The 25,525-nt window shown below is 61.1% G+C and overlaps 15 protein-coding genes across 15 annotated transcripts; 7 read left to right on the top strand and 8 right to left on the bottom strand.

The window, feature by feature from the left end:
* Positions 1-35: 35 nt before the first annotated feature.
* Positions 36-2,951, bottom strand: OSTLU_27608 (predicted protein; the record flags this gene model as incomplete). The annotated part of the gene is made up of 1 exon (XM_001421290.1): positions 36-2,951. The coding sequence occupies one exon, from the start codon at positions 2,949-2,951 to the stop codon at positions 36-38; it is 2,916 nt and encodes a 971-aa protein (XP_001421327.1).
* A 212-nt stretch (positions 2,952-3,163) lies between these two features.
* Positions 3,164-5,808, top strand: OSTLU_27607 (predicted protein; the record flags this gene model as incomplete). Its single annotated transcript, XM_001421471.1, has 2 exons — positions 3,164-3,452; positions 3,581-5,808. 2 exons carry the CDS (start codon positions 3,164-3,166, stop codon positions 5,806-5,808), a joined length of 2,517 nt encoding a protein of 838 aa, XP_001421508.1.
* Positions 5,809-5,905: 97 nt separating this feature from the next.
* Positions 5,906-6,835, bottom strand: OSTLU_42939 (predicted protein; the record flags this gene model as incomplete). The annotated part of the gene is made up of 1 exon (XM_001421289.1): positions 5,906-6,835. One exon carries the CDS (start codon positions 6,833-6,835, stop codon positions 5,906-5,908), a length of 930 nt encoding a protein of 309 aa, XP_001421326.1.
* A 264-nt stretch (positions 6,836-7,099) lies between these two features.
* OSTLU_43364 (predicted protein) lies at positions 7,100-8,245 on the top strand (the record flags this gene model as incomplete). The annotated part of the gene is made up of 2 exons (XM_001421470.1): positions 7,100-7,539; positions 7,621-8,245. The coding sequence occupies 2 exons, from the start codon at positions 7,100-7,102 to the stop codon at positions 8,243-8,245; spliced, it is 1,065 nt and encodes a 354-aa protein (XP_001421507.1).
* Positions 8,246-8,305: 60 nt separating this feature from the next.
* OSTLU_27604 (predicted protein) lies at positions 8,306-9,736 on the bottom strand (the record flags this gene model as incomplete). Its single annotated transcript, XM_001421288.1, has 1 exon — positions 8,306-9,736. One exon carries the CDS (start codon positions 9,734-9,736, stop codon positions 8,306-8,308), a length of 1,431 nt encoding a protein of 476 aa, XP_001421325.1.
* Positions 9,737-9,962: 226 nt separating this feature from the next.
* Positions 9,963-10,250, bottom strand: OSTLU_27603 (predicted protein; the record flags this gene model as incomplete). Its single annotated transcript, XM_001421287.1, has 1 exon — positions 9,963-10,250. The coding sequence occupies one exon, from the start codon at positions 10,248-10,250 to the stop codon at positions 9,963-9,965; it is 288 nt and encodes a 95-aa protein (XP_001421324.1).
* A 1,370-nt stretch (positions 10,251-11,620) lies between these two features.
* OSTLU_18177 (predicted protein) lies at positions 11,621-12,613 on the top strand (the record flags this gene model as incomplete). Its single annotated transcript, XM_001421469.1, has 1 exon — positions 11,621-12,613. One exon carries the CDS (start codon positions 11,621-11,623, stop codon positions 12,611-12,613), a length of 993 nt encoding a protein of 330 aa, XP_001421506.1.
* A 54-nt stretch (positions 12,614-12,667) lies between these two features.
* PRPL6 (Plastid ribosomal protein L6 large ribosomal subunit) lies at positions 12,668-13,735 on the bottom strand. Its single transcript, XM_001421286.1, has 2 exons — positions 13,535-13,735; positions 12,668-13,310 (listed from the first exon to the last, which is right to left on the bottom strand). Exons 1-2 carry the CDS (start codon positions 13,718-13,720, stop codon positions 12,855-12,857), a joined length of 642 nt encoding a protein of 213 aa, XP_001421323.1. The 5' UTR covers positions 13,721-13,735; the 3' UTR covers positions 12,668-12,854.
* Positions 13,736-14,034: 299 nt separating this feature from the next.
* OSTLU_27600 (predicted protein) lies at positions 14,035-14,371 on the top strand (the record flags this gene model as incomplete). The annotated part of the gene is made up of 2 exons (XM_001421468.1): positions 14,035-14,050; positions 14,106-14,371. 2 exons carry the CDS (start codon positions 14,035-14,037, stop codon positions 14,369-14,371), a joined length of 282 nt encoding a protein of 93 aa, XP_001421505.1.
* Positions 14,372-14,376: 5 nt separating this feature from the next.
* Positions 14,377-15,012, bottom strand: OSTLU_43280 (predicted protein; the record flags this gene model as incomplete). Its single annotated transcript, XM_001421285.1, has 1 exon — positions 14,377-15,012. One exon carries the CDS (start codon positions 15,010-15,012, stop codon positions 14,377-14,379), a length of 636 nt encoding a protein of 211 aa, XP_001421322.1.
* A 1,366-nt stretch (positions 15,013-16,378) lies between these two features.
* On the top strand, positions 16,379-18,074 carry OSTLU_25549 (predicted protein). The gene has a single exon (XM_001421467.1). The coding sequence runs from the start codon at positions 16,702-16,704 to the stop codon at positions 17,911-17,913; it is 1,212 nt and encodes a 403-aa protein (XP_001421504.1). The 5' UTR covers positions 16,379-16,701; the 3' UTR covers positions 17,914-18,074.
* Positions 18,075-18,205: 131 nt separating this feature from the next.
* On the bottom strand, positions 18,206-18,811 carry OSTLU_7071 (predicted protein; the record flags this gene model as incomplete). Its single annotated transcript, XM_001421284.1, has 1 exon — positions 18,206-18,811. A coding segment is annotated over one exon (606 nt), but the record flags the coding sequence as incomplete, so codon positions are not given.
* A 425-nt stretch (positions 18,812-19,236) lies between these two features.
* Positions 19,237-20,080, top strand: OSTLU_27596 (predicted protein; the record flags this gene model as incomplete). The annotated part of the gene is made up of 1 exon (XM_001421466.1): positions 19,237-20,080. The coding sequence occupies exon 1, from the start codon at positions 19,529-19,531 to the stop codon at positions 20,078-20,080; it is 552 nt and encodes a 183-aa protein (XP_001421503.1). The 5' UTR covers positions 19,237-19,528.
* A 1,564-nt stretch (positions 20,081-21,644) lies between these two features.
* Positions 21,645-23,840, top strand: OSTLU_723 (predicted protein; the record flags this gene model as incomplete). Its single annotated transcript, XM_001421465.1, has 4 exons — positions 21,645-21,731; positions 21,798-22,035; positions 22,144-23,696; positions 23,757-23,840. Coding segments are annotated over 4 exons (1,962 nt in total), but the record flags the coding sequence as incomplete, so codon positions are not given.
* Positions 23,841-24,291: 451 nt separating this feature from the next.
* On the bottom strand, positions 24,292-25,116 carry OSTLU_42969 (predicted protein; the record flags this gene model as incomplete). Its single annotated transcript, XM_001421283.1, has 1 exon — positions 24,292-25,116. The coding sequence occupies one exon, from the start codon at positions 25,114-25,116 to the stop codon at positions 24,292-24,294; it is 825 nt and encodes a 274-aa protein (XP_001421320.1).
* Positions 25,117-25,525: the final 409 nt, after the last annotated feature.

Below are 25,525 nucleotides of genomic sequence, written 5' to 3'. Positions count from 1 at the left end.
ATGTGTAACAAAGAATCACTAATAAATAAAATATACTAGGCACGAATGAATGAATCTCTGGACGGTTCGACGATCGCCGGAAGTCGCAGCGTCTCATCCTCCATGTGTCGAAGCTTGACTTCGAGCTCTAAAAATCCATTCACGCGCGCCAACTCGCTCGGCGCTTGGTTTCTATCATCCGGTATGATGAATTTTGCCCGTTTTGTCGATTCAATCTTCGATTCAAGCAAGTAATCGATCACACTTTCGTGGCCGTAAATCGCGCACTTGTGCAACGCCGAGTGGCCGTTGACGTTGACGACAGAAAAGTCCACCTTCAGATCCTCGACGAGCCATTTCACCATGCTCAGCGCATCGTCTTGATTGGTTTCTGTGGTACACGCCCATAACACGGCGTTGCACCCCCATCTGTTCGTCGTCCCGCAATCAAAGCCAGGCGTGGACGCGAACCATTCCGCTACGTTTCGATGATTCTTCCAAATCGCCAAATGAAAAGGAAAGTCACCGTCATACGACGCCACCCCTGGTTTCGCGCCTCGACTCACCAGCCACTGACACGCTTCGAGTTCGCCGTTACGAGCGGCCCAGTGCAAGGGCACTCGACCGTCTTTGCGGCCGGTGTGATTGGGATCGACTCCGCATTCGTCGACGAGAAATTCGCACGCCTCCACGTGACCGCCGCCCGCGGCCCACATCAGAGCGCTGCTCCCGAAGGCATCCTTCTCCGTTACTGGGTCCCAGCCATCTTCTACGATCGCTCGACGCATGCCGAGCAAATCTCCACGTGACGCGGCCGACATTCCAGGCGAAAGCTCTTTGCGGTTGCCACCCGTGCGCCACGCCTTGGGTTTCCCCGCGCCTGAGCCGCGCCACGCGCTGGATTCAGTCTCTGTGTTCTCGCACGACATCGCGCGCTGCGCTGCGGAAGCGCAATCGGGACTATCGCCTCCAGATTCCCAATGTTGCCGCAGGCCACCGCCGTGCACGGCGTAGTACTTCAAACAACCTTCGCATTGCTTCAACCCGAGCGACGTCAGCGCCTCGTCGTGCTTCTTCGTCGTGAGCAACACTTTACCATCAGACATGGGTCTGGCGGAGATGAAATAATCATCTTCGGTATCATCAACGATAGCATCGACGGTATCTTCGCGATTTCGGGCCGCTTGTCGTTCATTGATGACGTCTGCGATTTGACGAGCGAATCTCGCCTCTTCGCCGTTGACGACTCTCGCCACGCCTCTCGCGGCCAGTAATCGAATGGGCGCACTGCTCGCGTAATTGTTCGCGGGACGGCGCCCATTGACGCTCACTCGACATTTCCCGACAATTTCACGCTCAGCAGTCGTGAGTGGAGGCTGATTAGAACGCGATAACGCCAAAGCTACGGCGTCGGCGACGCTCTCGCTCAACGCGCCGCACAGAGCCGACGAGGCAAAAGACGCCAAAGACGCATTTGTCGCATCGCTTGCCGTGGATCCAGTTTCCGAGCCGCGATCGTCCTCGGACGCCGTCGTGGCGTACTTTTTCTTCACCGCGTACGGTTTCACGACTTCTGCGGCGCCGAGTTCGTTGACAACCTGTCGCACCGCCGGTTCTAGATCGTCGCACATCGAAGCCGCGATGCCTCGCTCGTTCAGCGTGTCGAGCACGAGCTTGATTTTTTTCGGATCGATCCCAGCAAACTCTGGGATGCGTTCGGTGAGTATGCTAGGACTATGAAACGTTTCACACGCTTCTCGACTGGCGCGCACTTTCACGAACGCTCGAGCTACCATCTCGCGGTAGAAGCACGCCAACGCGGTCTGAGGCGGCGCCTTGCGTAACCATTTTGACAGTGCCCACGCATCGAAAAGCGCCGTGTTCGCGCCTTGACCTTTAAACGGCGACATTGGGTGCGCGGCGTCGCCTATGCAAATCACTCGAGAGCTCGAGCTACGCATGACCAAGTGCGGCGTCTCCTTCGCTCGCGCCTTGCTCGTCGGCGGCTCCTCTCGGTCGTACAGCGGCCCCGCCCAGGCGTCTTCCCACTCCGTGTTGTCGAACATCGCGCTCACCGGATCGTGCCATCCTTTGGTGTGCTCTAAAACGAACGCCTTGACGTCTTCGCGAGGCGCGTTTGCCAATCCGCGCGCCTCCTCCTCGTCCACGCGCACGCTCAGTTGCCACATGCTTCGCGGCGGCGTGCCCTTAGCTTCGTTCGCCGCCTCGAAGGGCATCGTGAACATCCTCGACCGCCCGTCGACGGTATAAAACCCTTGCCCGCGCAACAACGCGTCGTCTAAATCCGTAAATCCCGTCACGAGCGCGACGCCGAGGTAGCGCAGCTCCCCAGACTTCAAATCCGCGCCCGCGCCGGGCGCTCGCCGCGTTCCCGATCGCACGCCATCCGCCGCGACCAATATCGCGCCCTCGATCTTCTCCCCGGTGTCCAGCGTCACCGTCACCTTTTCGTCGTCCTCCGCGTAATCCACCACTCGCGTCCCCCACCGAATCCACGCCTCGGGAATCTTCTCCAACAAAATCTTCCGCACCGCGTCGCGAGGCACGCGCAGATTCATCGGTCGCTTCCCCATCGCCCCCCCCGCGCTCGACCCGTCCCCTTTCCCCCCCGCCGTCGCCGCGAACGCGTTTCCGTAGTACCCCAGCACGCGTCCGCTCGCCGCAAACGTCCAGTGCGCGCTCGACGCGCACGACCGCGCTCGCAGCGCCTCTCCCACGCCCAGCCCCGCGAGCGCGGCGTTCGTCTCGCTCAGCGTCACCCCGTACCCTTGCCTTCGCGCCTCCCTCGAGCCGTCGCGCTCGAGCACGACGCACGTCGGCGCGTCCGCCGCGCCGCGCGTCCCGTCCCTCGCCCTCGCGAGCGACGACGCGAGCGCGAGCCCGGCGACGCCGCCGCCGACGACGACGACGACGTCGTCCGCCGTCAGTCGCGCGCGCGATTCCGCGCGCATCGCGCTCGCGTCGCGCGTCGCGACGTCGCGCTTCTTCGCGCGCGCGTCGCGCCGCCGCGTCATCGATCGCGATCGACAGAGTTGTCGTCGCGTCGAACCTCGCGTCGAGGTTCGACGCGATCGCGCGATCGATCGATCGCGATCGGGCCGTCGCGCGAATCGTCGGTCGCGAATCGCGCCACGTCGCGACGCGCGTCGCGACGCCGCGAGTCATGCCGACGCGCGGCGCGATCGCGCGCGACGGCGCGGCGAGCGAGGACCCGCGCGCGGTGTCGTGGGCGCGACACCTTGTCGACGGCATACGCGGGTACTTTGCCGAGGTGGATCCGCTGAGCGCCGAACGCGCGAGCGCGGACGTCGACGACGAAAGCGGCGGACTCCTGGGGGCGTGCGAACGGGGGGACGCGAGCGCGGCGAAGGAGATGCTGAGAGATGGGAACGAGTGCGTCAGGTGGTTGATGTTCGGGGAGCGGAGGAACACGCGCGATACGGCGGTGCACGGTGCGGCGGCGAGGCGACGCGACGCGAAGACTCGAAGAGCGAAGACGCGAAGACGCGGCGAGGGCGCGGTGAGGGGGCGCGAAGGGTGAGATGCGCGAGACTGACGCGCGCGCGCGCGCGGTGAACAGTGGCGGCGGCGAACGGGGACGTGGAGATGCTGGACGCGCTGTTGGACGGGTTGCGCTTCGTCGCGCGGTTGGTGATGTTTCACGACGAACAGTTTAATTTCATGGGGCCGTTTCGCGAAATAGCGAGGCGAGACGGTGCGTCGAGTGAGTTTCAGCGATGCGACGAGGAGCAGGTGCTGCGGGCGTTCTTATCGGCGCCGAATGATGCGCTCAACTCGCCCTTGCACGCGGCGTGCGCGACGGGGTCGCCGAAATCGGTGCGATGGCTGTTAAAGCACGGTGCCGATCAGCACGTGTTGAATCTTCTCGGTAAAGATCCGGTGAACTTACTGATCTCGACTTGCGACGCGCGAGAGCGCGCGGTGGCGGCCGTCGATGACGCGACGTTGAAAGTTTTGGACAAGGATTTCGAACGCGACAAGGATTTGGGGGCGTACACCTCGGGAAAAGAGTGCATGGAAATATTGTTGGAGGATGGACGGTTCACGAAGAATGGATTTGTGTCGGATTGTAATGCGTGCTTTCCGTTATACCACGCCGCTCGAGCTGGTACGCTGGACGTGGTCAAGCTTTTGTTAAAGCACGGCGCCAGTCCGTTTGACAGAATTTCATTCGAGATGGAACGAAAGGCTAAGGAGTGGGACGATGCCTGTTCGAAGGGCGGTTCTCGCGGCGGAAAGAAGCTCAATCCGTTCAGGACGCCTTCGTCGCGTTCGAAACGGACGATCGATACGGCGAGCGACGTGGCAAAGTCGCGCGGCCACACTGCGATTGTCGATTTGCTCGATAGCGCGATGGAGGCGCAAACGATGTCGACCTTTGACAAGTCTCTGGCGTTGTTCGACGATGAGCCGAAGAAAAAGAAGAAGAAACAGAAAAAGCTCACTGGAAGTCAGAGGAAAAAGCTTGCGACGGAAGAAGGAGCCGAGGAAGCCCAAGAAGGGTCAGAGTCGGAACCGGAGAAGGAGGACAAGCCGGACAATGTGAAGGAACCGGAACCGGAGCCGGAACCGGAACCGAAGCCGGAACCGGAACCGAAGCCGGAACCGGAACCGGAACCGAAGCCGGAACCGGAACCGGAACCGAAGCCGGAACCGGAACCGAAGCCGGAACCGGAACCGGAGCCGGAGCCGGAACCGGAACCGAAGCCGGAGCCGGAACCGGAACCGAAGCCGGAACCGGAACCGAAGCCGGAACCGGAGCCGGAGCCGGAATCGGCCACTCCTAGCAAAATGGCGAAAGATGATAACAGCGAGAGTCCACCGTCGGTGCTCAACGGACGCGAAGCTTCGGACGAGACTTCGACGGGCACGACTCAAACGGCGCTTGATTTGGCTGATGAAATCATTCCTCGACAGCTGGTGGATTATGCCGTGGAGCATAGTCCGTTTGCGAGCGCAAAGGAAGACGTTGAAGACGAGGACACACCTTCAGCCGCCACCGTTTTGCGACGCAAACGCAGCGGGAGAACGAAGGCGGGGACAAAACCGAAGGATGATATGCCCGAAAGAAATGCGCGAAAGCGGCAAGTCGACGCGGATAAAGCATCCGCGCAACCTGGATCAATACTGGATCGAAATGGCGCTTATAGTCAATCCACGGCGCCCGAGGCGCCCATAGAGCAACATAGTGGTCGCGTCGCCGAGGAAGAAGAGCCCGCTTGGGCGTCCGTGGATGTTCCAAAGCAGCTCATGCAGCATCACGAGATGGTCATGCCGGCGCAGCAGCAATCAGAGCAACAGCGAGAATCCCAGGAAGAACTACACCAGAGTAAGTCGAGATTAAATCAATGGCGAGGCGATGGGTCGATTTGGTCCCACATCCCGCAAGCCGTGCACTCCTCTGTCGGGGCGCCTTCGCCGCCGCCGCGATCAGCCGCCGCGACTATGCCCGATTGGGATCGAGAAATCTTCACCACGGACATAGATGCGGACTGGGATGCCTTAGGTTGGGTCGCTCGCGCGTCGAGACGAATGGAAGCCGTGCATCTCGAGGCGTGCGCTTCGGGCGTCGGCTGCGGACACGTTCTCGGCATCGATCTCGAACACTTGAGTTTTGGTCAACTCGACGCCGTGGAGGAAGTTCATCGCGAATTACTCGCGCGCATCACGGACGCGCGCATCGCGCTCGCGCGACGTCAAGAGCGCGCGGCCGTCATCGAAGAGATGACCATAGCCAGCAACAAGAAAGAGTTCACGACACTCGCCCAATTCGAGCGACGACTTTGAGCGAGCCAACGTCGTCGTCGCGAGACGTAGTAGATAAATCGCGACGCGCGCGCGTCTAGTCCGTTTTATGAAAACAATCTTTTACTCGTGTACTACGCTAGGTCGTCTGCGAATCCGTGCGCGCAAAACTCCCGATATTGAGCGCGCCGACGTGCTGCCAGCGAGTCGCCGTCCACTTCGTCCCGCGCACCACCGGGCACCCGGCGTGTCGCGCGCGCTCGTCGACTTCGCCGTTCAAATGCACGTTGAAGAACAGCAGCGCGTCTCCGCGTCGCGGTTTCACAGCTAAGACGTTCGGGTCTCCCCTCAACGCGCGTTCGCACGCGTTTCCTTGCGTCACTCCGCTCTTCTCCGGCGCCGCCCCCCCCAGCGGCGTCCCTCGCGGAAACACCGTCTCCCCCCCCTCCTCGACGTCGCTCAGATACATCAACACCGTCGCCGCGCGCTGTCCACCATTCTTCACGTTCACTTCATCGTGAAAGTAATCATCGTGCGCCGCGTACTCCTGCCCCGCCTCGTACCGCATCACCTGCGTCGTCTCGCCTCGATTTCTCGGCAGCATCGTCCACGCCGCGACCCGTCGTTCGATGTTCGCCATCACCTCCGAATCCTCCCCGCTCACCCACCCCCCGCTCGACGTTCTCTCATCGCTCGTCTTCGACGTTCCGTCCGCCTCGTTCACCACCTCGCTCCGTCGCATCGTCCGCCGCGCCGCCGCGATCGTCGCCTCCGCCTCCTCGCGCGTCAGGAAATTTCTGTACACGTACGCCCGCGGCGACTCCGAGATTCGCTCGATCCACTGCCGCGCGTCCGCGCCGTCGCGTCGCAGTCCGACGCGCGATCGCGCGTCCGAGGCGTACGCGACGTGCTCCTCGGCGCGCAATCGCGCGTCGTCGTCGTCCAATCGTTCGTCGCGCGCGTCTCTCGGCAGGCGCGCGCGATCGGCGGTCGCGCGACGCGGCGCGGCCGACGTCGCGAGCGCGATGAGCGCGAGCACCGCGACGCGCGACGCGCCGCCGCGAGGCATCGCGCGCGCGACGCGCGATCCGACCGCGGCGCGCTCTCACGCATTCGAGGGCGTTTGGGCCCATCAGTATCCGTTTGTCCGAATGGTCTCTATGCGTATACAGTGCGCTGGTGTATATAACACGATCGAGGGGAACCACGGGGACGCGAATCGACGGGCGAAAGGATCGTCGACGGAATGAATGAATGATTGCGCGCGCGCGCACACCGCGACGCGCGACGACGACGAGGGACGCGCGACGAGACGACGAACGGTTCGCACGATATGGCGTCCACGACCGGGATGATGCACGACGCGTTCTTCGTGGGACGGAACGAATTGATCGCGTGGGTGAACGCGCTGCTCGCGCTGCGGCTGACCAAGGTGGAGCAGTGCGCGAGCGGGGCGGTGTACTGCCAGATCATGGACGCCGCGCACTGGAGCGGAGGCGGTGGAGACGTGGTGCCGATGCGCAGGGTGAACTTCGAGGCGAAGAGCGAGCACGAGTTCGTGCAAAATTATAAAGTGTTGCAATTGGTGTTTGAGCGAATGCACGTGGCGAAGAACGTGGAGGTGCAAAAGTTGATCAAGGGACGGCCGTTGGATAATTTGGAGTTTTTGCAGTGGATGAAACGCTATTACGACACCGCGACGGGGGGGGCGGGAGTGGAAAACTCGACGTACGACGCCGAGGAGCGACGGGCGTGCGCGCGGGGAGGGGCGGAGTACGCGGGCGCGCGCAAGGCGAGCGTGACGAGCGAACGCGCGGGACATCGAGGAGGGAACGCTCGGGGGCGAGGATCGAGGACGACGACGACGACGACGACGACGACGACGACAGCGCATCGAGGCTCGATGACGACGACGAGTGGGGCGGGAGCGACGTCTGGGGCGAACGCGCGAGCGACGACGGGGAACGGCGCGAGCGCGCGAGAAATGACGGAGACCAACACCGCGTTGGCGCTTCAAGTCGAGCGCGCCGAGCAAGAGCGAGAGTTTTACTTTGAAAAGCTTCAAGACGTCGAGTACGTGTGCCAACGTCCTGAGTTTGAGAATAATCCGTTGAAAAACGTCGTCGAACGCATTCTGTATCACACCGACGGCAAAGCCGACGTGGACGCGATCATCGCCGAGTGCTTCGCCGAGGAGAAAGAGACGACCGCGAACGTCGTTTCGAAGGACGACGCTCCGGAAAGTACGCCGCCGAAAGCGACTGTGGTTGAAGTACCGGTCACGCTCGAGGCTATCGAAACGAAATTGGCGGCGACGACGCTCGATCGCGTGGATTCCGGCAACGCCGTCGCCATCGGGGCGTCGCCGCTCGGCACGCCGCCTCCGATGTTTGACGAGCCCACGTCCGCGTGCGCGACGAGACCGGCGGTGACGCATCGATCGCCTCTTCGAGACGCAAACGTTATGGCGTCGCAATAATAAATCTCTACGATGCTCTAGCTTGTCAACTCACAAATCACTATTCATTTCACTCGTTACTTAATTCGAGTTCACGCCGTCGCCGCGCAAACGCTCGCGCAAGATGTTCACCTCCTCGCTCGTCGCCCCCGCGTTCGCGAACACCGCGATGGCGTTCGCGTTGTCGAATACTTCTTTCCCGATAGATTCCTTGCTCACGAGATCGGCGTGGAGCAACAATTCAATAAACAACAGCGCCATCATCGCCCACCGCTCGCTCGTAAACGCGGGCACGGGGCGATCGAACGCAAACGTTCGCAAAAGCGTTGTCAAATTTTGTTCCACGCGCCGAGTTTCGGCGCTTATATTCAGCGTGACGCACAAATTCGGAATCGTTCTCGCCAAGTTTTCGTTCCACGCCTCGCTCACGGACACCGTGTACCTGTCTCGCGGCGGAAGCTTGTCCACGAACGCGCCGTCGCCGGCGACGAGAGCAAACGTCGCGTCGGTGACTAAATTATCAACCGCCATCCACGTCAAGCCGAATTGCGAAATCTTCGGAGCACCCGTGGTGAACGATTCTTCTCCTTCTTCTTCTGAGCCCGCCGTCATGGCGTCGTCGTCGTCGTCGTCGCCGTCGTCCACGAACCCGGGAATCGGCGTCGCCGTCAACTTGGACGCGAGCATCCTTCGCGTCGTCTCCGCGACGTCTTCCTCCAACGCGACGTGTGACTCGGTATCTTCGCCGTCATTGCGCTCTAACAATAAGTTTTCCATCGCTCGCGAAGTTTCGTCCACCACCGTGCGCGGTTCCGTGCGCAGTTGTCCCTCGGAGAACCTGCCGCCGATGCTCGGCACGAAGTCGCCCTCGGGCTTTTTCCCTTCTCCGAACGTGTCGAAATAAAACACCCCACCCGCGGGGTCGACGCCCGAGGCCTCTCGTTTCTCTCGCCACAATTCTTCTTCTATCTTTTCAATCTCCGGCTCGTTCCACGTGATCGACGCGGCTCGATGGGTCTTTTCCTTTTCCCTTTCCTCTTCGATCCTTTTCCGCGCCGCCTTGGGCACGTACCCGTCCACCGTCGCCGCTTTGGCCATGGCGTCCGATTTTCGCACCGGCATTTTCGCATCGAATGCTTTTTTTGCCGTCGTCGCGCGCTCGCGCACGTCTTGTTTCACCACGCTCGCCTCGCCGTCCATCGCCGCGCGTCCTCGCGCCGCGCCCTCGCGCGCGCTCACCGCGTCGGCGCGTTCGCCCAAGCGTTCGCCCAGCGCCTCCGCCATCATCATGCACTTTCGCGAGCAGAACGCTCGCACGAACGCCATCTCTCGCACTTTTCGAGCTTTCCCATCGATCTCGTACCGCTGCGTCGTCCCATCGTCCCGCGTCGGCGCGTTCGGGCACGGCGTCCAGCCGCACGCGCCGCACGCCGCGCGCTCCGCGCACGCGCTTTGGTACTCTTTATTCGTCATCCCGTGTTGTTTACACCGCTCCAGCACCTCGTGCGCCATCATCGATCGCGACGCTTCGACGTCCACGAACGCGCGCTCGACGAACGCCAGTTTTCGCGCCGCGAGAAGCGCGTTTTCGGTCGTCACGGTCGCATCTGTCCCGGGGACGAATCGGTCGCGGTCGCCGGCGTCGTCGCGGTCGTCGTCGTCGTCGCTCGCGTCGCGAACGTCGTCGACGTCGTATCGCAGCGCGGGAAGCATCGGGGTGAGTGACGACGTGACAACGCTAACGCGTCGCGAGGGCGTCAATGAGGTCCGAGGGCGTGAGCACGCGAAACTCGCGCTGCTGGACGTCGTCGGCGCGCAGGACGAAGACGTGGTGAATCCCGTGCTCGGCGAAAAGCGCGAGCAAGCGCTCGAACGAGGTGTCGGACTTGGCGAAAACGAGCTCGACGTACCGTCGAGCTCGAGAACCGGTGGCGTGGCGTTGGGACTCGAACGGGACGCGATCGTCGGCGCGAAAGGTGTCGGCGCGCTTGCGCGACACGAAATCGAGCGCCGTGCGCGTCTTCATCGCGGTGAAGTCGACGTGAGAATCGATGCGGCGGAAGTCGTTCAAGGAGAGACACGCGATGATTTCGTTCGGGGCGCCGTCGCCGACCGGCGTGGTCAAGCCGATGGCGGAGACGTCGGCGTCGAGCATGTCGCGCACCGCGCCCCGCGCCGACGCCGACGCCGGCGCCGAGACGACGCGTCGTCCCGGGAACAACGACGCCACGGGCATGTCCGCGATCTCTCCCAAGTGCGCCGCTCGACGCGACAGAAAGTACACCAAATCATACTTCGTCACGACGTCCCTGATCGCGCCTCCGCCGTCGTGCACGACCGCGATTTTCCGTCCTCGAGACAACGCCGTGCAGACGTCCAACAGCGTGTGCGCGTCGTACGCGCGCGTCGATTCGTCGTACCACACGATCTCCGGCGTCGTCGCCCCGATCGCGTCGCACAGTTCGCGCGTCGTGAATCTTTCTTAAAACGCGCCGTCGCTCAGCGACGTGCGCATCCACCCTCGCGCGACGTCGCGCATGCTCACCGCGCGCGTTCGCCGCGACGGATTCGTCGATTGGTTTTCCGCCGCGTCGTCCTGAACGACGAGGACTTGCGACGCGCGCGCGCGTCGAGCGATTCGAAGTAAATTCGCGACGGTGTCGCGCGGCGTCGCGAGGGCGATCGCGCGCGGCGGGCGCGACTCGACGAACGCGCGAAGCGTCGTCGAGAACAACACGCGACGCGGGCGATCGAAGACGACCATCGCGCGCGTGTGCGGTTCTACCCGTAACTTCACCGCGACGACCGCGAACGCGATCGGGGGGCGAGCGATCGGCTTTTTATTTCGTTGATAGCGATTACAACGTCGTTGTACGCGCTATAAAGCCTCTCTTAGCTCAGATGGAAGAGCAGCTGACTGTAGGATACACTCCTGAAATACGGCGCGTCACAGCGTCATCGCGAACGAAGGACCACGTGGTAATCAGCGGGTCACCCGTTCGATTCGGGTAGGGAGGAGCCGTATATTAACTTTTTTTATCCTATCATTTTTCCACTTTTTATTTATTTCGTCGTATTGCTCTCTATACCCGAATGTCCGTAGAAAACCGTAACTTTCGCCACAGCGGCGCCGCGCGCGGGGCGCCCGAGTGCGGCGCTCATTCCTCCACTTCACGTCTCCAACCGGTTGGGTCATATTTTTTGGGTTTTAGTTTAACTGTGAGCTCGTGTCGGCATTTTTACCTATCGATGGTCCGCTTTTTGCGAGGTCGACGCTCCAACAGTACGTAACTTTGGCTGACCCTCCCGTCACTCGCGGCGGTTCGGGTCCTCCGAGACGAGACGAGACGAGACGAGACGAGACGAGACGACGCGCGCCACGGCGCGACGCGCGGGATGGAGTTCGACGAGGAAGAGGCGCGGAGGCAGAATGAAGTCTACGACGCACTCGAGCGTGCGTACATTGCTGAACTCGAGCATGTGCGGGCGGGCGGGGTGGACCTCACGAAGGCCATACTGCGCGAGGAAGTCTACGAGAGACTCATCGGTGAACTCGAGCGTGAGGACGTCTCGAGCGATGCAAGGGATGCGGTGGCGTCGTTTTTACAAGATTTGAGACGCGATGGCGTCGAGTGGCACTCGATTGGCCACGGTCGCGGGTATTTTGAAGCGGACGACGAGAGGAGAGTCTTTCCAGAATATGCGGCGCCGTGCACGCGGGCTACGCGCATTCCAGGTTCGGTTTGTATGAAGTTCGCGCACGAGCACGGGGCGCCGTGGGACCAATGGACGTGCGCGTATGCCGCTGGTTTCGGCAATTTGCAATCTTTGCAATACGCGCACGAGCACGGGTGTCCTTGGGACGTGTGGACGTGCCGTGATGCCGCCTTGAATGGACACTTGGACTGTTTGCGATACGCGCGCGAGCACGGGTGTCCTTGGAACGAGTGGACTTGCCTGTTTGCCGTCTCGAATGGACACTTGGACTGTTTGCGATACGCGCACGAGAACGGGTGTCCTTGGAACGAGGTGACGTGCGCGCATGCCGCCTCGAATGGACACTTGGACTGTTTGCGATACGCGCGCGAGAACGGGTGTTGTTGGGACAAGCGGACGTGCGAGGGAGCCGCCAAGTATGGACAGTTGGAGTGTTTGAAGTACGCGTGCGCTCGCAAATGTCCAGGCTCCGATCGGTACGCCGAGGCGCTGAACGAAGTCGTCATCCCAGACGTCGACGAGTCATTCGGCGTCGACGTCGCGCTCGAGTTCCAGCGAGCGAACGACGGCGAGATCTCCATGCGCGAGTTCCTGCCGTTATGGGTAGCGCACAGAGAAGGTTACCGCGACGCGCACTTAGAAGTCGTTCGAAACTTGATAGCTCATGACTGAATCGATCGCCTACACAACGCTCGACGATATTTCTCGCGATGAGAGATAAGATTGTTATCACAAGCTACATGATGCGATGATTATTTTGCTCGTCGGTCGGTCGGTCGATGTAAGAATATCACTAATGGTGTTCGTTCGTCGTCGGTTGGTTTGAATCAAGAAGTACACGGCTCCGACGCCGGCGAATGAAGAATCAAAATCATTCGTCGCGCCGTTTCCCGAAACGAATCGAAGCGCGCGCCTACTTCCCGCGCTTACCCTCCTTTTGAATCACGACCTCGTTCTCATACCTGATACCCTTACCCTTGTAAGGCTCCGGCGGACGCTTAGAGCGAATGATCGCCGCAAAGTTACCAACTTCAACCTTGTCGTAGCCGCTCACGACAACCTCGGTGTTCGACGGGCACGTCACCTGGACCCCCTCCGGCAACTTCATAATCACCGGGTGGGAGTAGCCCAACGCCAAGTTAAGGTCCTTCCCTTGCATGGAAGCCTTGTAACCCACACCCAACAACTTCAGCTTCTTCTCAAAGCCAGTAGACACGCCCACCATCATGTTGTTCGCGAGCGTGCGGTACAACCCGTGACCCTTGCGCGCGTCCGGGGTGTCGTTCGCGCGAGAAATCTTGATCGAGTCACCCTCTTCCGTGAACACCATGGTGTCCGGGAACGACATTTCCAAGCTACCCTTCGGTCCCTGCGATGCGGCGCGCGGCGATCGATGCGTTCTCGTCAGTCTCTTCGTCTCTTCGCCGTCCGACGCGCGCGGAAAACCCTACAACCTCAAGCCCTGGTCGCGTGGGATTGGGGTCGTCGTCGCGCGTTTTCCCCCGTCACGCCGTCGCGGATCGCGCGCGTCGATGAAACGTAATCCCTCGCGCGCTTTCCCGCGTCGCGCGCGTCGCATCGCGCCGCGCGCACCTTCACCGCGAGATGGTTATCCTTCAGGGTGTACGTCACCCCCTTCGGCACCGCCACCGGCTGCTTCCCGATGCGCGACTCCTTCGCCTCGATCGTCGCGCGGACGACGGTGCGACCGCGCGCGGTGGATTGCGGGGAAATCGTGGCATCGCCTCGGGCGAACGTGGAGACTTGCGAAGCGAGCATCGCGCGCGAACGTCGGCGTCGCGCAGTGACGCGCGCGGTCGGCGCCGCGCGAGGGTTCGGGACCGCGTCGTCGATTTAGCCATCGGGCGCGTTCACACATGGTTCTCTTTTCGTCTTTTATATTACGCATCGAGCATCGATCCCGAGGACGCCGCGCGATGCGACGCCGCGCCGTCGACGACGCGCACTTCGCGACGGCGCCGTCGCGAACTCATGGCGTCCGGGGAGACGACGAAGACGCTCGTGATGCGCCAGACGCAAGAGGCCGTGGGAAAGAGTGCGTCCCGCGTCGGCGCGCGTCGAACGAATGAAGGATGGGAAAACTCGACGGTTCGTGTGCCCGAGAACGAGTGACTGACGCGGACGAACGACGCGCGCGAGAAAGGTTTGAGCGAGCTGCAGAGACGAAAACGCGCGACGCTGGCGCGGATCGAGGCGAGCGCGCGCGATGGAGAGACGCTCCGACGACGGGTGAAGGAGCTCGAACAACGCGTGGCGCGGGACCGCGAGCGCGTCAAGGCGTACGACAAAGTCATTCAAGAGGGTGAATCATCGCTCGATCGCATACTCGAGAGCTCTGAATTTTTGTTGAGCGCGCTCGCTCGCGAGACGCAAACGTTCGAGGACGACGAGGACGACGTGGAGGAATGACGTGATTACAACTCGGCGGAACCCATCGCCGAGGCGTACGCCTCGGAGATTAAATTTAGCACCTTTTTCGATCGAAGCTGCTTGGCGAGCTTGCGCAAGTTTCGCCCTTTCGAATCTCCTTTCGTGACGTCCGCGTTCGCCTCCAAGAGCATCGACACTAGTTCGGCGTTTTGCTTACGAACCGCCGTGGCGAGCAACGAGTCGCCGCGCTTGTTCGCAAAGTTTGGATCCGCCCCGAGCTCTAACAATATCTTCAGCATGAACGTATTCTCGCGATCCACCGCCCTGAACGTCGCGCTCATCCCCATGGCGTCCGTTTCATCCACGTCCATCCCGCACTCGCGCACGAGATACCGCACGACCTCCGCGTGCGCGTCCGTCTGTCCCCACGTCGCGCGCTGCAGCGCCGTAAATCCGTCTCGCGCTCGCGCCCCCGCGTCCACCCCGTGTTCGCGCAACAATTTCACCATGCTCACCTTCCCCGACACCGCCGCCATATCCATCGGCGTGTGCCCCTCGTGATCCTCGCTCCGCGCGTCCGCACCCATCGAGAGCACTTTTTTCGCCGTCGTCTCGTCGCCGCGCGCCACCGCCGTCACGAGCGCGCCGTACCCGTGGTCGCTCTCCTGTCGGTCGAGCATCGTCTTCAACTCTTCCTCGTCGTACGCCAGCGCGGCGTCATCGAACCACGCCAGGTCACCTCGCACCGCCGCCGTCACCGCCGCGGGCACGCCGTGCGCGCGCGCGACGCGCGAAAACATCGCCGTCGACACCACCACCAGGGCGACGACGACGCGCGATGCGACGCGTTTTCGCACTCGATATCGTCCCGTTCGCGGCACCGCGCGCGCGTCGAGCGCGTCCGACATATTCGCGTCGCTCGCGCGTCGCGTCGACGCGCGCGCGGGTGGGGTCGTCGTGTGACGTCGCCGATCGCGCGATTCCGCGGTGGTTGCGTCGCGATGCGTCGTCGATTCGTCGCCCGCACTTCGCGACGCGGCGCGCGTTGGAGGCGCGATCGCGCGCGCGCGTCGAGAGCGCGCGCGCGCGGTATGACGCGCGCGCAGCAGTTCGGTGCGTGCGCGCGTCGTCGCGATCGAGCGCGATGATGATCGACGCGGACGCACCGTCTCGACGTCGCGCGCACCGACGACGACGACGACGACTGACCCCGCGCGATGTCGCAGGTGGCGTTGGAGCGGTATTACTGAGCGTGTGGTACGCCACGCTTCGCAACGCCGAGCTCACGCCGAGCGCGCGAGCGCTGGTGGTCGCGGTACGACGCTCGACGCGCGCGAACGCGAACGCGAACGCGAACGCGAACGCGAACGCGAGACGAAGACGCTGACCCCACGCGCGCGCGATCGAATCCAAATCCACAGGCCCCGATCTACGCCGTCGTTGCGTTCGCGCTGTACTCCGTCGTCGTCATCGCGCGAGGCGTGATTTGGTTCCCCACGTGCGAAGCCGAAGCCGAGGCGCTCGCGCGAGACGTCGCGCGCGCCAGGCGCGAGCTCGCGAAGCGCGGCGTCCGAGTCCACGACGACGACGACGAGCGCGAAGACGCGAAACCTACCTCGCGAACGCGCGCCGACGCGCGCGCGAGCGCTCGAGCGTCGACTCGCTCGTAGCCGCCCCGCCGTAGTCGTCGTCGTCGCGTGTAGTCCAGCTCCTTTCCCAGTCACGTCTCGAGCGGCGCGCGGCGACCGCGCGGCGACCGACCGACATCGCCAGATTTATCGCACAAACGCGCCCGCGCTCGTATTCGACGTCCACGAAACGCGATGTCGGTCGGTCGCCGCGAGGGGGGGTCTATCTCGCGGGCGTTCTCGAAACACCCGAAAACGAGGCCCCCTCGAGGGGGGACTCGTTTTTGAATCCTGACTCGCCGATCCGAAAACACCCGGGAGTCAGGCTCCCTGTCGCTCGCGAACGCACGCGCCATCGCGACCGATTTTGGCGACTCGGTACCCCTCGCGAACGACGCGCGCGCCGCACTTTCCGACGCCCGCGATCGAGGCGCGTCGCATTTCCGACGCCCACGCGTCAACGCACCGCGAGAATCGCGCGCACGCCGGGAAACGCGCGAAGAGCGCACCGAGGAGGCGCAATTAACGCTCGCCGTTGACTGCGAAACGTCGCCGGCGAATCGAATCGAGCTCGCGTTCGGCGCGCGCGACGATCGCGGCGGGTCGACGCGGTCGGCGACGACGCGCGCGCGTGATCGAGGCGCGGTCTCAGCGTCGACGGGACGCGTCGAAGCGTCGCGTCGATCGCACGTTCGAGGGTGACGGCTGACTGGCAAGATTCGGGGCGTCATCGAACGCGCGATGGCTCGCACGCGAGGCGAGGAGCCGGCGGAGAAGTCGGCGACGATCGCGTTGGCTGATATCGCCGCCGCGACTGAGACGATTAAGAAGGCTCACATGAAGAAGGAATCGAAGAAACGTAAGGCGGAACTCGACGTCAGGGCGCCGTTGAGCAAGCGACAGCTGGACGACGACGCGGCGTACGCGGCGTTGATGCACGACAAGTCAAAGGATGCAGACTTGCCGGTGGCGCAGGCTTCGGAGAAGGAATTGCAAACTGTTTCTGATAGTAGCGAGTGGGACGTCAAGTTTCCGGGGCAGAGATTCGGGCAGTGGAGCACGCTCGAGGTGGAACAGATGAAGCGCTCGCTCGAGAAATGGGCCAACGAGCACGGGCTCGCAGAAGATTTCATGAATGGCAACTATGAGTTCTTGTTCAACCGTCGTCAAAAGCAAGGAGGTAAAGGTGCACACTTACCGCTATCTGAGCGACGCGCGTTTATCGAAGTCGCTCGCGAGACGCCGACAAGAAACGCCAAGCAAATTTACGGCTGGATTTTGAGAAACATGGACAAAAAGTCGAAGTCGGGGAAGTGGCAGAAGGAGGAGACGGAAGCTTTGCTCGAGCAATACACGAAACTGGGCCCGAAATGGTCCAAGATCGCGGAAATAGTCGGCAGGCCGGCGTCGGCGTGCCGTGACAAGTGGCGTCTCGCCAAGGGAGGTGAACACAAAAAGTCGGGGCACTGGAGCCAGGAAGAAACCGACAAGTTGTGTGAGCTCGTGAAGGAACACTTCCGCCAGCGAGGCGCGGAAGCTGGATGCGGGCCGGGAACGGGCAACGAACACCTTTCACTTCGCGACAATATCAACTGGGTCACCATCTCTGCCAAAATGGGCACTCGAAACGAGCAGGCTTGTTTGCAACGATGGTATCAAATCTCGCCTCCAATGACGAGTACGGGCGAGTGGGATGTCGAACAAGACTACGAGATGTTGAATAACGTCATCAAGTACAGATCGATGACTGCCGAAGCTGTGCCATGGGCGTCGACTGTTCGGGGCCGTGATTTGTCTCGAATCATGCGACGGTGGAAATTGCTTTCGTCCAAAATCTCTGGACACGTCGACATGGCATTCCGCGAACTCGTGCTCCAAGTTTGCAAGAGTAAGGACTACAAAGACCTCGTTATCAAGGCGCAAGCTTTGGTCAAGTCTTCCTCGAGCGCGTGACTACGAGCTTAAGATGCGATGATGTTTTCACCTACCCACTGTACCATCCACATCACCTGCCCACTGTACCATCCATATTCATGTCATAATTTTTTCCGTTTCAGCGTGAGTTTTGAAACAGGCTCGTCATACAATTTAGATAATTCCTTAGTCATGCAAGATATAACCATACGTCGACTTCGCATCATGTGCGCGCGCGCTTACTAACGTTTACTATTACACAACCAACGAGACGCGTGATCTTCTAAAGCTCTCCTTCGTACGGACGGAGTTTATGACACGGCGTGCCTTCCGAATCCGGCGCCGCCGTCGCGCACAACGCATTGCATCCGAACAACAACGCTTCATCCTTTTCAATCGGCGGTGGTGTGAGTCCAAAGTAGAAATCGCAACTTTTGTTTTCAAAATTCGGCTTGATGGTGAGCGGCAACCCGAAATCGTCCGTGAAAACTTCTTGCGTTGCGCACTTGCACATGTTCACGCACATCGCCGTGCACCCGCTCTCTTGAAGCCACCGACACTTCTTTATGTGCACCTTGGACGCCATCTCGATCCCAAGATCATTCTCCGTGGTCGTTTCCACCTCCATCGGTCCCACCATCCACGCGAACACGATTTTCGTGATCGTCGCGTTGAGCTCGCAAGAAAATCGATTCGGCGGGAACAGCGCCCTGAACGCCGCGTTCCCTCCCGGCGGCACCAGCGACCGAATCACCCCCGCCGTCACGTCACCCATCCCTACCGCGTCTCGTCCTTTCATCTGCAAGAAACACAGCGCGATGAACTCGTCGTACGATATCTCTTTCGGTTTCGGCGCGTCGATAGCCGCGCCGATCTTCGCCATGAACCACGCCATGAGCGCCAGGTCCAGCGCCGAGTCCTCGTACCGCACCTTCACCGCGGGCTCGCGCCAGTTTTCCGGGAACTCCGCCCGGGCGAGGTTGAAGAACGAGTACGACTCCGTCGCCGGCGCGGACGCGCGCGCGACGACGCGCGAGGCGCGCGCGCGGTCGCGTCGCGCGCGCGTCGGGGCGCGTCGTCGCGCGCCGTCCCGCGACGACGACGACGACGACGCGGGCGCGCGGGCGCGCGTCGGCGCGCGCGCGATGCCGGACATGCCTGAGGTGCGCGACGACGACGACGACGACGACGACGACGACGACGCGCGCGCCGATGTGCGACGTCCCGGCGGACGTGTCGCGCGGTGCCGATAAAAACCCTTGATGGCGTTCGTGGGTCTACAGTAGTGTAAAACAAAACCCTAGGCACGGTCGTTCGCGCCACCATCGCGTCTCCGAATCCGCGCGAACGACGCCAGTGGACGACGCGCGGCGCGCGGCGCGACCCGCGGGCGCGCGAGGGAAGGGCGAAAAGGTCGCACGTCATGGATCGCGCGCTGGTGAGCGCGCTGGTGGCGTTCGTGGTGCTGTTCGCGCTCGGCGTGACTTCGGTGCTGGTGCTCGGGCGCGCGCACGAGGCGCGGATGAGAGCGACGCTGGAGGAGGCAGACGCGCACGACGACGGCGGAGGAGGCGCGCGACGTGGTCAGGCGCGCGGGGGGGGGGCGCGGAGACGACGAGGGAGGGATGAAGACGCGAACGGCGAGGCGGATGCGATGCGCGCGCGCGCCGAGGCGGAGGCGGAGGCCGAAGCGGCGGCGCAGCGCGAGCAGCGAGGGCTGACGTGGAAGGAACAGAAAGAGGAAAAGTATAGGAGAAAGTGGGCCGAGCGCGAGGCGAAGGATAGGGCGGAGATGGAAGCCGCCGCCGCCGCGCGCGCGGAGCGGCGTCGACTGGAGGACAAGCAGCGCGGGACTCGGAGGGGATTATTCGGCGGCAAAGAGGCGAGTTCCGCGGACGAGACGTCCGCAAATGAGTCTGAGGAAGCGCTCGTTGCGTTTGCCGACGAGATCAAGACGAAAAAAGTGGTCGTTTTGGAGGAACTAGCCGCCAAATTTGGCTTGCGAACCGCCGACGCCGTGCGGCGCGTGCGAATGCTCGAAGCCGAGGGGCGAATCACGGGCATCATGGACGACCGCGGGACGTTCATTTACGTCTCGCGCGAAGAGATGGAACGCGTGGCGGCTTTCATCACCGAGAAAGGGCGCGTGCGGATCGCAGAATTGACGCGCGAGTCGGCCGAAATCCTCGGACTCGGCCTAGAATAGAAGTCATTGTTACATCGTGTAGGAAAGAAACCGTAAGCTTCAGCGCCGCGACGGTCACGACACGGGGCGACTCGAATCCGCAATAGAAACTGCAATAGACAAGTCGATGTTGTAGGTCTCGGCATTTTTTTGCCCGCGCGACGACTGGACGAGCGCCCTTTGCCGTCCTCGAACACCGTCCCGCACTGTCGCGCGCTGTCCCGCACCGTCCCGCGCGACGTCGCGCGCGACGCACGCGCGCGCGTCGACGCGTTCGTCGACGCCATGTTCACCTCGTTCGTGCTCATGGCGGTCAAGAAAGGCCCGTTCGCGCGAGGTACGTCGCGCGCGCGCACCGCTGGATTCGACCTCGACTCGATCGCGCGCGACCGCTGGCGCCCGACGCGCGCGCCGAGACGCGCGAGCGCCGAACGCGATCATCGACTGACGCATCGCGCGCGTCACGCGCGGTCGCTCGCGCGCAGGCGGGATCATCTGGAAGACGCACGCGTTCGCGAAGATGTCCCAAACGCGCCAACGCAACGCCCTGGTGCGCGCCGTCGACGCGCGACGCTCGCATCCTTCGCTCGCGCGCCGCCCGCGCGCGAAACTCGACGACTGACGCCGCGCGCGTCGTTCCACGGACTCGCAGAAAAACGCCAGATTGATCCAGGGCGTGGAGAAGGCTCTGAAGAAGGCGGCCGCGCTCGACCCCGCGTCGCGCGCCGCCAAAGTCTCCGCCGCGCCGCCGTCGCCGTGATCGTCCTTCGTCCCCGTCTCGCCCTCGTAGATCATCATTAGCACGTAGCGCGCGTGTATCCAACGCTCGATCCTCACGCGCGACCGTCGCGCGCGTTCGCTCGGTCTCGAGTCCCGCGCGCCGCCGCGCGCGACCGCGCGCCCTCTTAACCCCCATCCGCGCCTCGCGCGACGACGCCGGCGCGCCCGCCGACCGCGCGACAATGTGCCCGAGTGGTCTAAGGGGGTGGATTTAGGCCGCACGCGGATCGACGCGCGAAACTTTCCACTGCTCACGCGCGCGGGTTCAAATCCCGTCATTGTCACTACTTTTTGATACCGTTCGCGCGCGCGACGGTGCGAGACTTTTCGTGATTTTTTTTTATGTTTCGGGTCGAGGCGTCGCGCGAATGCGCGCCGCGCGCGCGCAGACGTCGACGCGCGACGCGACCGCGCGGGCGCGCGTTCGCGCGACGCGACGGCGAACGCGCGGAGACGAACGGTTGGCACCGCGCGACGCGCGATCGAGCGCGTCCGGCGCGCGGGAGACGAACGCTCGGTCTCCGCGCGACGCGCGCGGAGACGAGGAAAGATTCGAGGCGATTGAAATCTGCGTCGACGCGACGTCGTGGCGATGGAGAATTCAGACGCGATGGACGGCGCGGATGAAGGCGGGGATGACGACGCGCGAGACGCGATCGAGGCGTCGACGACGGCGGCGGACGCGACGGTGGGGGACGCGAGGGAAGAGGAGACGATTCTGGTGGCGCGGCGAGGCGACGCGGCGGACGACCTCGACGTTCCGGGCTCGGTGATTTCGGCGCAAGATGGAGAGAAAAGGAACGCCATGGCGCGGGTGAAGCTGTACAGGCTGAACGACCGAGGACATTGGGACGATAAAGGCACGGGGTTCGCGTCGTGCGAGTACATGGAGGTGCGAATGAACGACTGGCGCGCGCGCGTAGACGACGCGACTGACGGGTCTCTCGCGATTCCGCAGCAATCGGGATCGGTTGGGTTGGTGGTGATGTCTGAACACAGTCAAGAACCGCTTTTAGTGCACGCGATATCGCCTGAGGTGGGATTTTACTCGAGACAAGAGGACGAGACCATTATTTCCTGGGTCGACGCCGAGCTCGAGACGGACATAGCGCTGAGCTTTCAGGAAGGGATGGGATGTAACTTTATTTGGGAACAGATCAAATCGGTACAGAGGGCGTACATGCAGCAGACTGGTGGTGATGTGGAGCAGCTCGCGGGAGGATTGCCTTTGGAGGACGGTTCCAAGGTGGCGGCGATGGACGTCGGGTCAGAGCTGCTTCAGTTTCAGGCCGTCGAGGCGCAAGGCGGCGTGAGATACATAGGACTGCAACGTGACGTGCAAATAGAACTTCCCGAGCCCGAGACGAAGAATTTGGAGCAGCTTTACAACCTCATCTCGGGGAGCTCGCTGTTTGCTCGAGAGCGCATCCCGATGCAAATTTTGAAATCGAAAGAGTATCTGCCCAGGCTATTCGAGCTATTCAGGCAGTGCGAAGACGTGGACGACATCGAGAACTTGCATTTGTTCTACGCCATATTCAGGGCGATGGTGATGCTGAACGATCCGAGTCTGTACGAAACGTTACTGAGCGAAGAATTTGTATTCGACTTCGTGGGCGCGTTGGAGTACGACCCGGACCAAATCGAGCGGGTTCATCATCGACAGTTTTTAAAGAAAAATGTCGCCTTTAAAGAGGTGGTACCGATCACAAATACGATGATTCGCGAGAAAATCCATCAGACGTGCCGTTTAGGGTATCTCAAAGATGTCATTCTTCCTCGTGCACTCGACGACTCGGCGTTTAGCACGCTCACGTCGATGATGATGTGTAACAACGTCGAGGTGGTGCAAGAGCTCCATCGAGATCCAGAATTCTTCGGGGAGTTATTCAAAAGGTTAAAAGCGTCCAAACCCGGCGATGAAGACTGGAACGACCTGGTAGGATTCCTTCAAGAGTTGTGCACTCTGGCGAGGCACCTGCAAAACGCCTCGCGTTTGCAAGTATTTTCAACTCTGCAAAACCACGGGCTGTTTGACGTGTTGACGGACATCTTAATTCATGGTGGTGAATATTCGCAGTTAAAAGCCGCGGACGTCATCATGTCTAGCTTGCAAAACGATCCAGCGGTGCTTCGAGACTTCATGGTGCAACAAGCTAGCTCGGCGGAGCGGAACATGCTCTCGGAATTAGTGCGCCTGTTTCTTGTCGGGAGCGACGGAATTCAGGCGACGTACTTGGAAATTTTGTTGTTTTTGATGGATCCGGAGACGATGGAGGGCACGTCCTCAGACAAGGATAAACTTTTGGACATCTTTTACGACAAGCACATGGATGCGGTGGTGGCACGCATAACCCTCGGCAAAGAAGACGTCACGCCCGACGAAAAGAGCGTCCCTCCATGGGCGCTTACGAAGATCGTCGATCTGCTCATCTTCTTGGTGCAGAATCATCAATATCGAATCAAGTATTACATGCTGAGGAATCACGTGTTGCAGCACGTCCTTCATCTCACAGAGCGCAAAGAAAAGTACGTCGTGGTGTCAGCCATTCGTTTCTTGCGCGCGTGCGTGAGCCTGAAAGATGAGTTCTACAACCGCTACTTCATTAAAATGAATGCATTCGATCCTGTGATGAAAGTCTTCAAGATTAATGGCGACAAGTACAACTTGTTGAACAGCTCCGTGCTCGAATTGATCGACTTTATTCGTCGTGAAAACATTCGAAACTTGATCCATCATCTAGTAGAAAAGTACGAAGAGTGGTTCGAAGAGGTGTACTACGTCGATACGTTTAGATTGCTCAAGCTTCGATACCAGCAAGGCCTTAGCGCAACGACGATCGAGCTTCCCCCGGGAGTTATGCTTGCCGGAGTTGCCCCCACGGCGTACGGGAGACAAGAAATTGCGGCGGCGCAGGCGCTCTCAGAGCAGCGCGCGAGGCGTGATAGCTCGATGAGCAAAGATGAAGAAGATTACTTCGAATCCGATGATGATCCAGACTCGGGCGTCGAGCAGCCTCCGCACTTAGCTGCAGTTCACAGTCCGCCCGTACTCCACTTCCAAGGTTCGCGCTTTGCGCCGCCGCCCATGGCGCACTCGGTGTTCGAGGATGAAGTCGACACTGGGCCGACGCACGGTGAGTTGGGCAAGCGGGGACGATCCATTAGTCCACCACCTGGCTTGGACGATGCATCACCGGGAGAGTCAGGGGAGAATTTGAAGAAATCGAAACCGGGTATCGCTTCGCCGCCTCGCGGCGAGAGTTTGACGGCCGCGCAACGAAACGCTTTCAAGCCTCAGGCGGTTCAACCCGACGAAGAGAAGAAAGACGATAAGGAAACAGAAGAGAAGGACGATGTGAAGCAAACAGCGAATCCAACGTCGAGTTGGGTGACTGTTGATGAAACTAGCGAAGAGAAGTCATAGATTTCAATACAAATTAGCGAGAATCTTAAAACGCTCTCTTGATCTCATCAGGGCGAAGCACTTTATCTTTTTCGAGCGCGAACGCTTTCTTGCTCGGGTTCACTTCAGTTTTTAGGTAACTCTTGAACTCGCCCGCAGTTTTTGTCTTCTTAACCTTTTTATCCTTCATGAAATCTCGCCAACCGCCGACTCGCGCTTCGCGCCTCTCGTCTTGGTCCCATTCTTTCTTTTCCTTGTGTTCTTTACGACGCTGCGCGAGTTCAGCCTTCTCTTCCTCAGTCACCCGCTTTTCCTCTCCCTTGATTCGCAGCGCCATCTTACGGCGTCGCCACTCTAATTCGACGATGTAGTTGCGTCCCTCGTACTTCCAGCGCTCGTGAAATTCATCCGTCTTGCAAAAGTCTTCAAGCATCCCCTCCTTATTGCCTTCGTACTTCACACGAAGCGCCACGTCATCTCGGGCTTCTTTTTTCCAAGTTTTTAGCACAGATTCCTTCGCTTGCTCGAGGTGAAAGTCCAAGGTGCGCTTGAAGTCTTCGTCGAGCAAAAGCTTTTGCGCCTGTCCCAACGCGTCGAACGCCGCCTTTGCATCCGCATGTTTGCACTTATCAGGGTGTACGAGCAAAGAAATCTTACGAAACGAGCGAGGAATCGCCTTCCTTTCGCAATCAAACGGAAGGTTTAAGAACTCGTACGGATTCAGCTTGAAGCAAGACAAAATACGTTCCACCTCGGCGTCTCGCGTGGCGTCGGAAACGTCCCGAAAGAATTCCTTCAAAAGCGTCTCACTATCTCTTATCTCCTCGATCGGCGCCGCCACCGCGTCTGGGTTCGGCACAATTTCTTCCATCGCCTTCTGCGTCGTCAAAATCTCATCCACGCTCTTTTCAGACGTCGTCGCGACCTCGTCCCGCGTCGTCGTCTCCGTCGGCCGCGTCGGCTCCGCCTCCGCCTCCACCTCCTTCGTCGCCTTCGTCGTCGTCGCCTTCGCCTTCGTCTCCGCTTTCCGCACGTTATCCGGCTTCAAATACACCTCCTCCATCTTCCCTCCTCCCGTCGTCGCGCCGTCGTCGCCGTCGCTCACGCGCACGCGATATCTCGCGCGCGCCGGGACGTACTCCATCACCGTCCCGACGCGTCCGTTCAGCTCGGGTTTCGCCTTGATCCCGTGAATCTCCACGCGCGTGCGCGGTTCGATGTACTCGAACGACGTCATCGCGATCGTCCGCGCGTCGACGCGACGCGACGCGACGCGCGTC

The sequence above is a fragment of the Ostreococcus lucimarinus genome, chromosome 14 (assembly GCF_000092065.1).
Source record: "Ostreococcus lucimarinus CCE9901 chromosome 14, complete sequence".
Taxonomy (NCBI): Eukaryota; Viridiplantae; Chlorophyta; class Mamiellophyceae; order Mamiellales; family Bathycoccaceae; genus Ostreococcus; species Ostreococcus sp. 'lucimarinus'.
The sequence above is the reverse complement of the archived record's forward strand: the minus strand, read 5'-3'. Positions and strand labels throughout refer to the sequence as shown.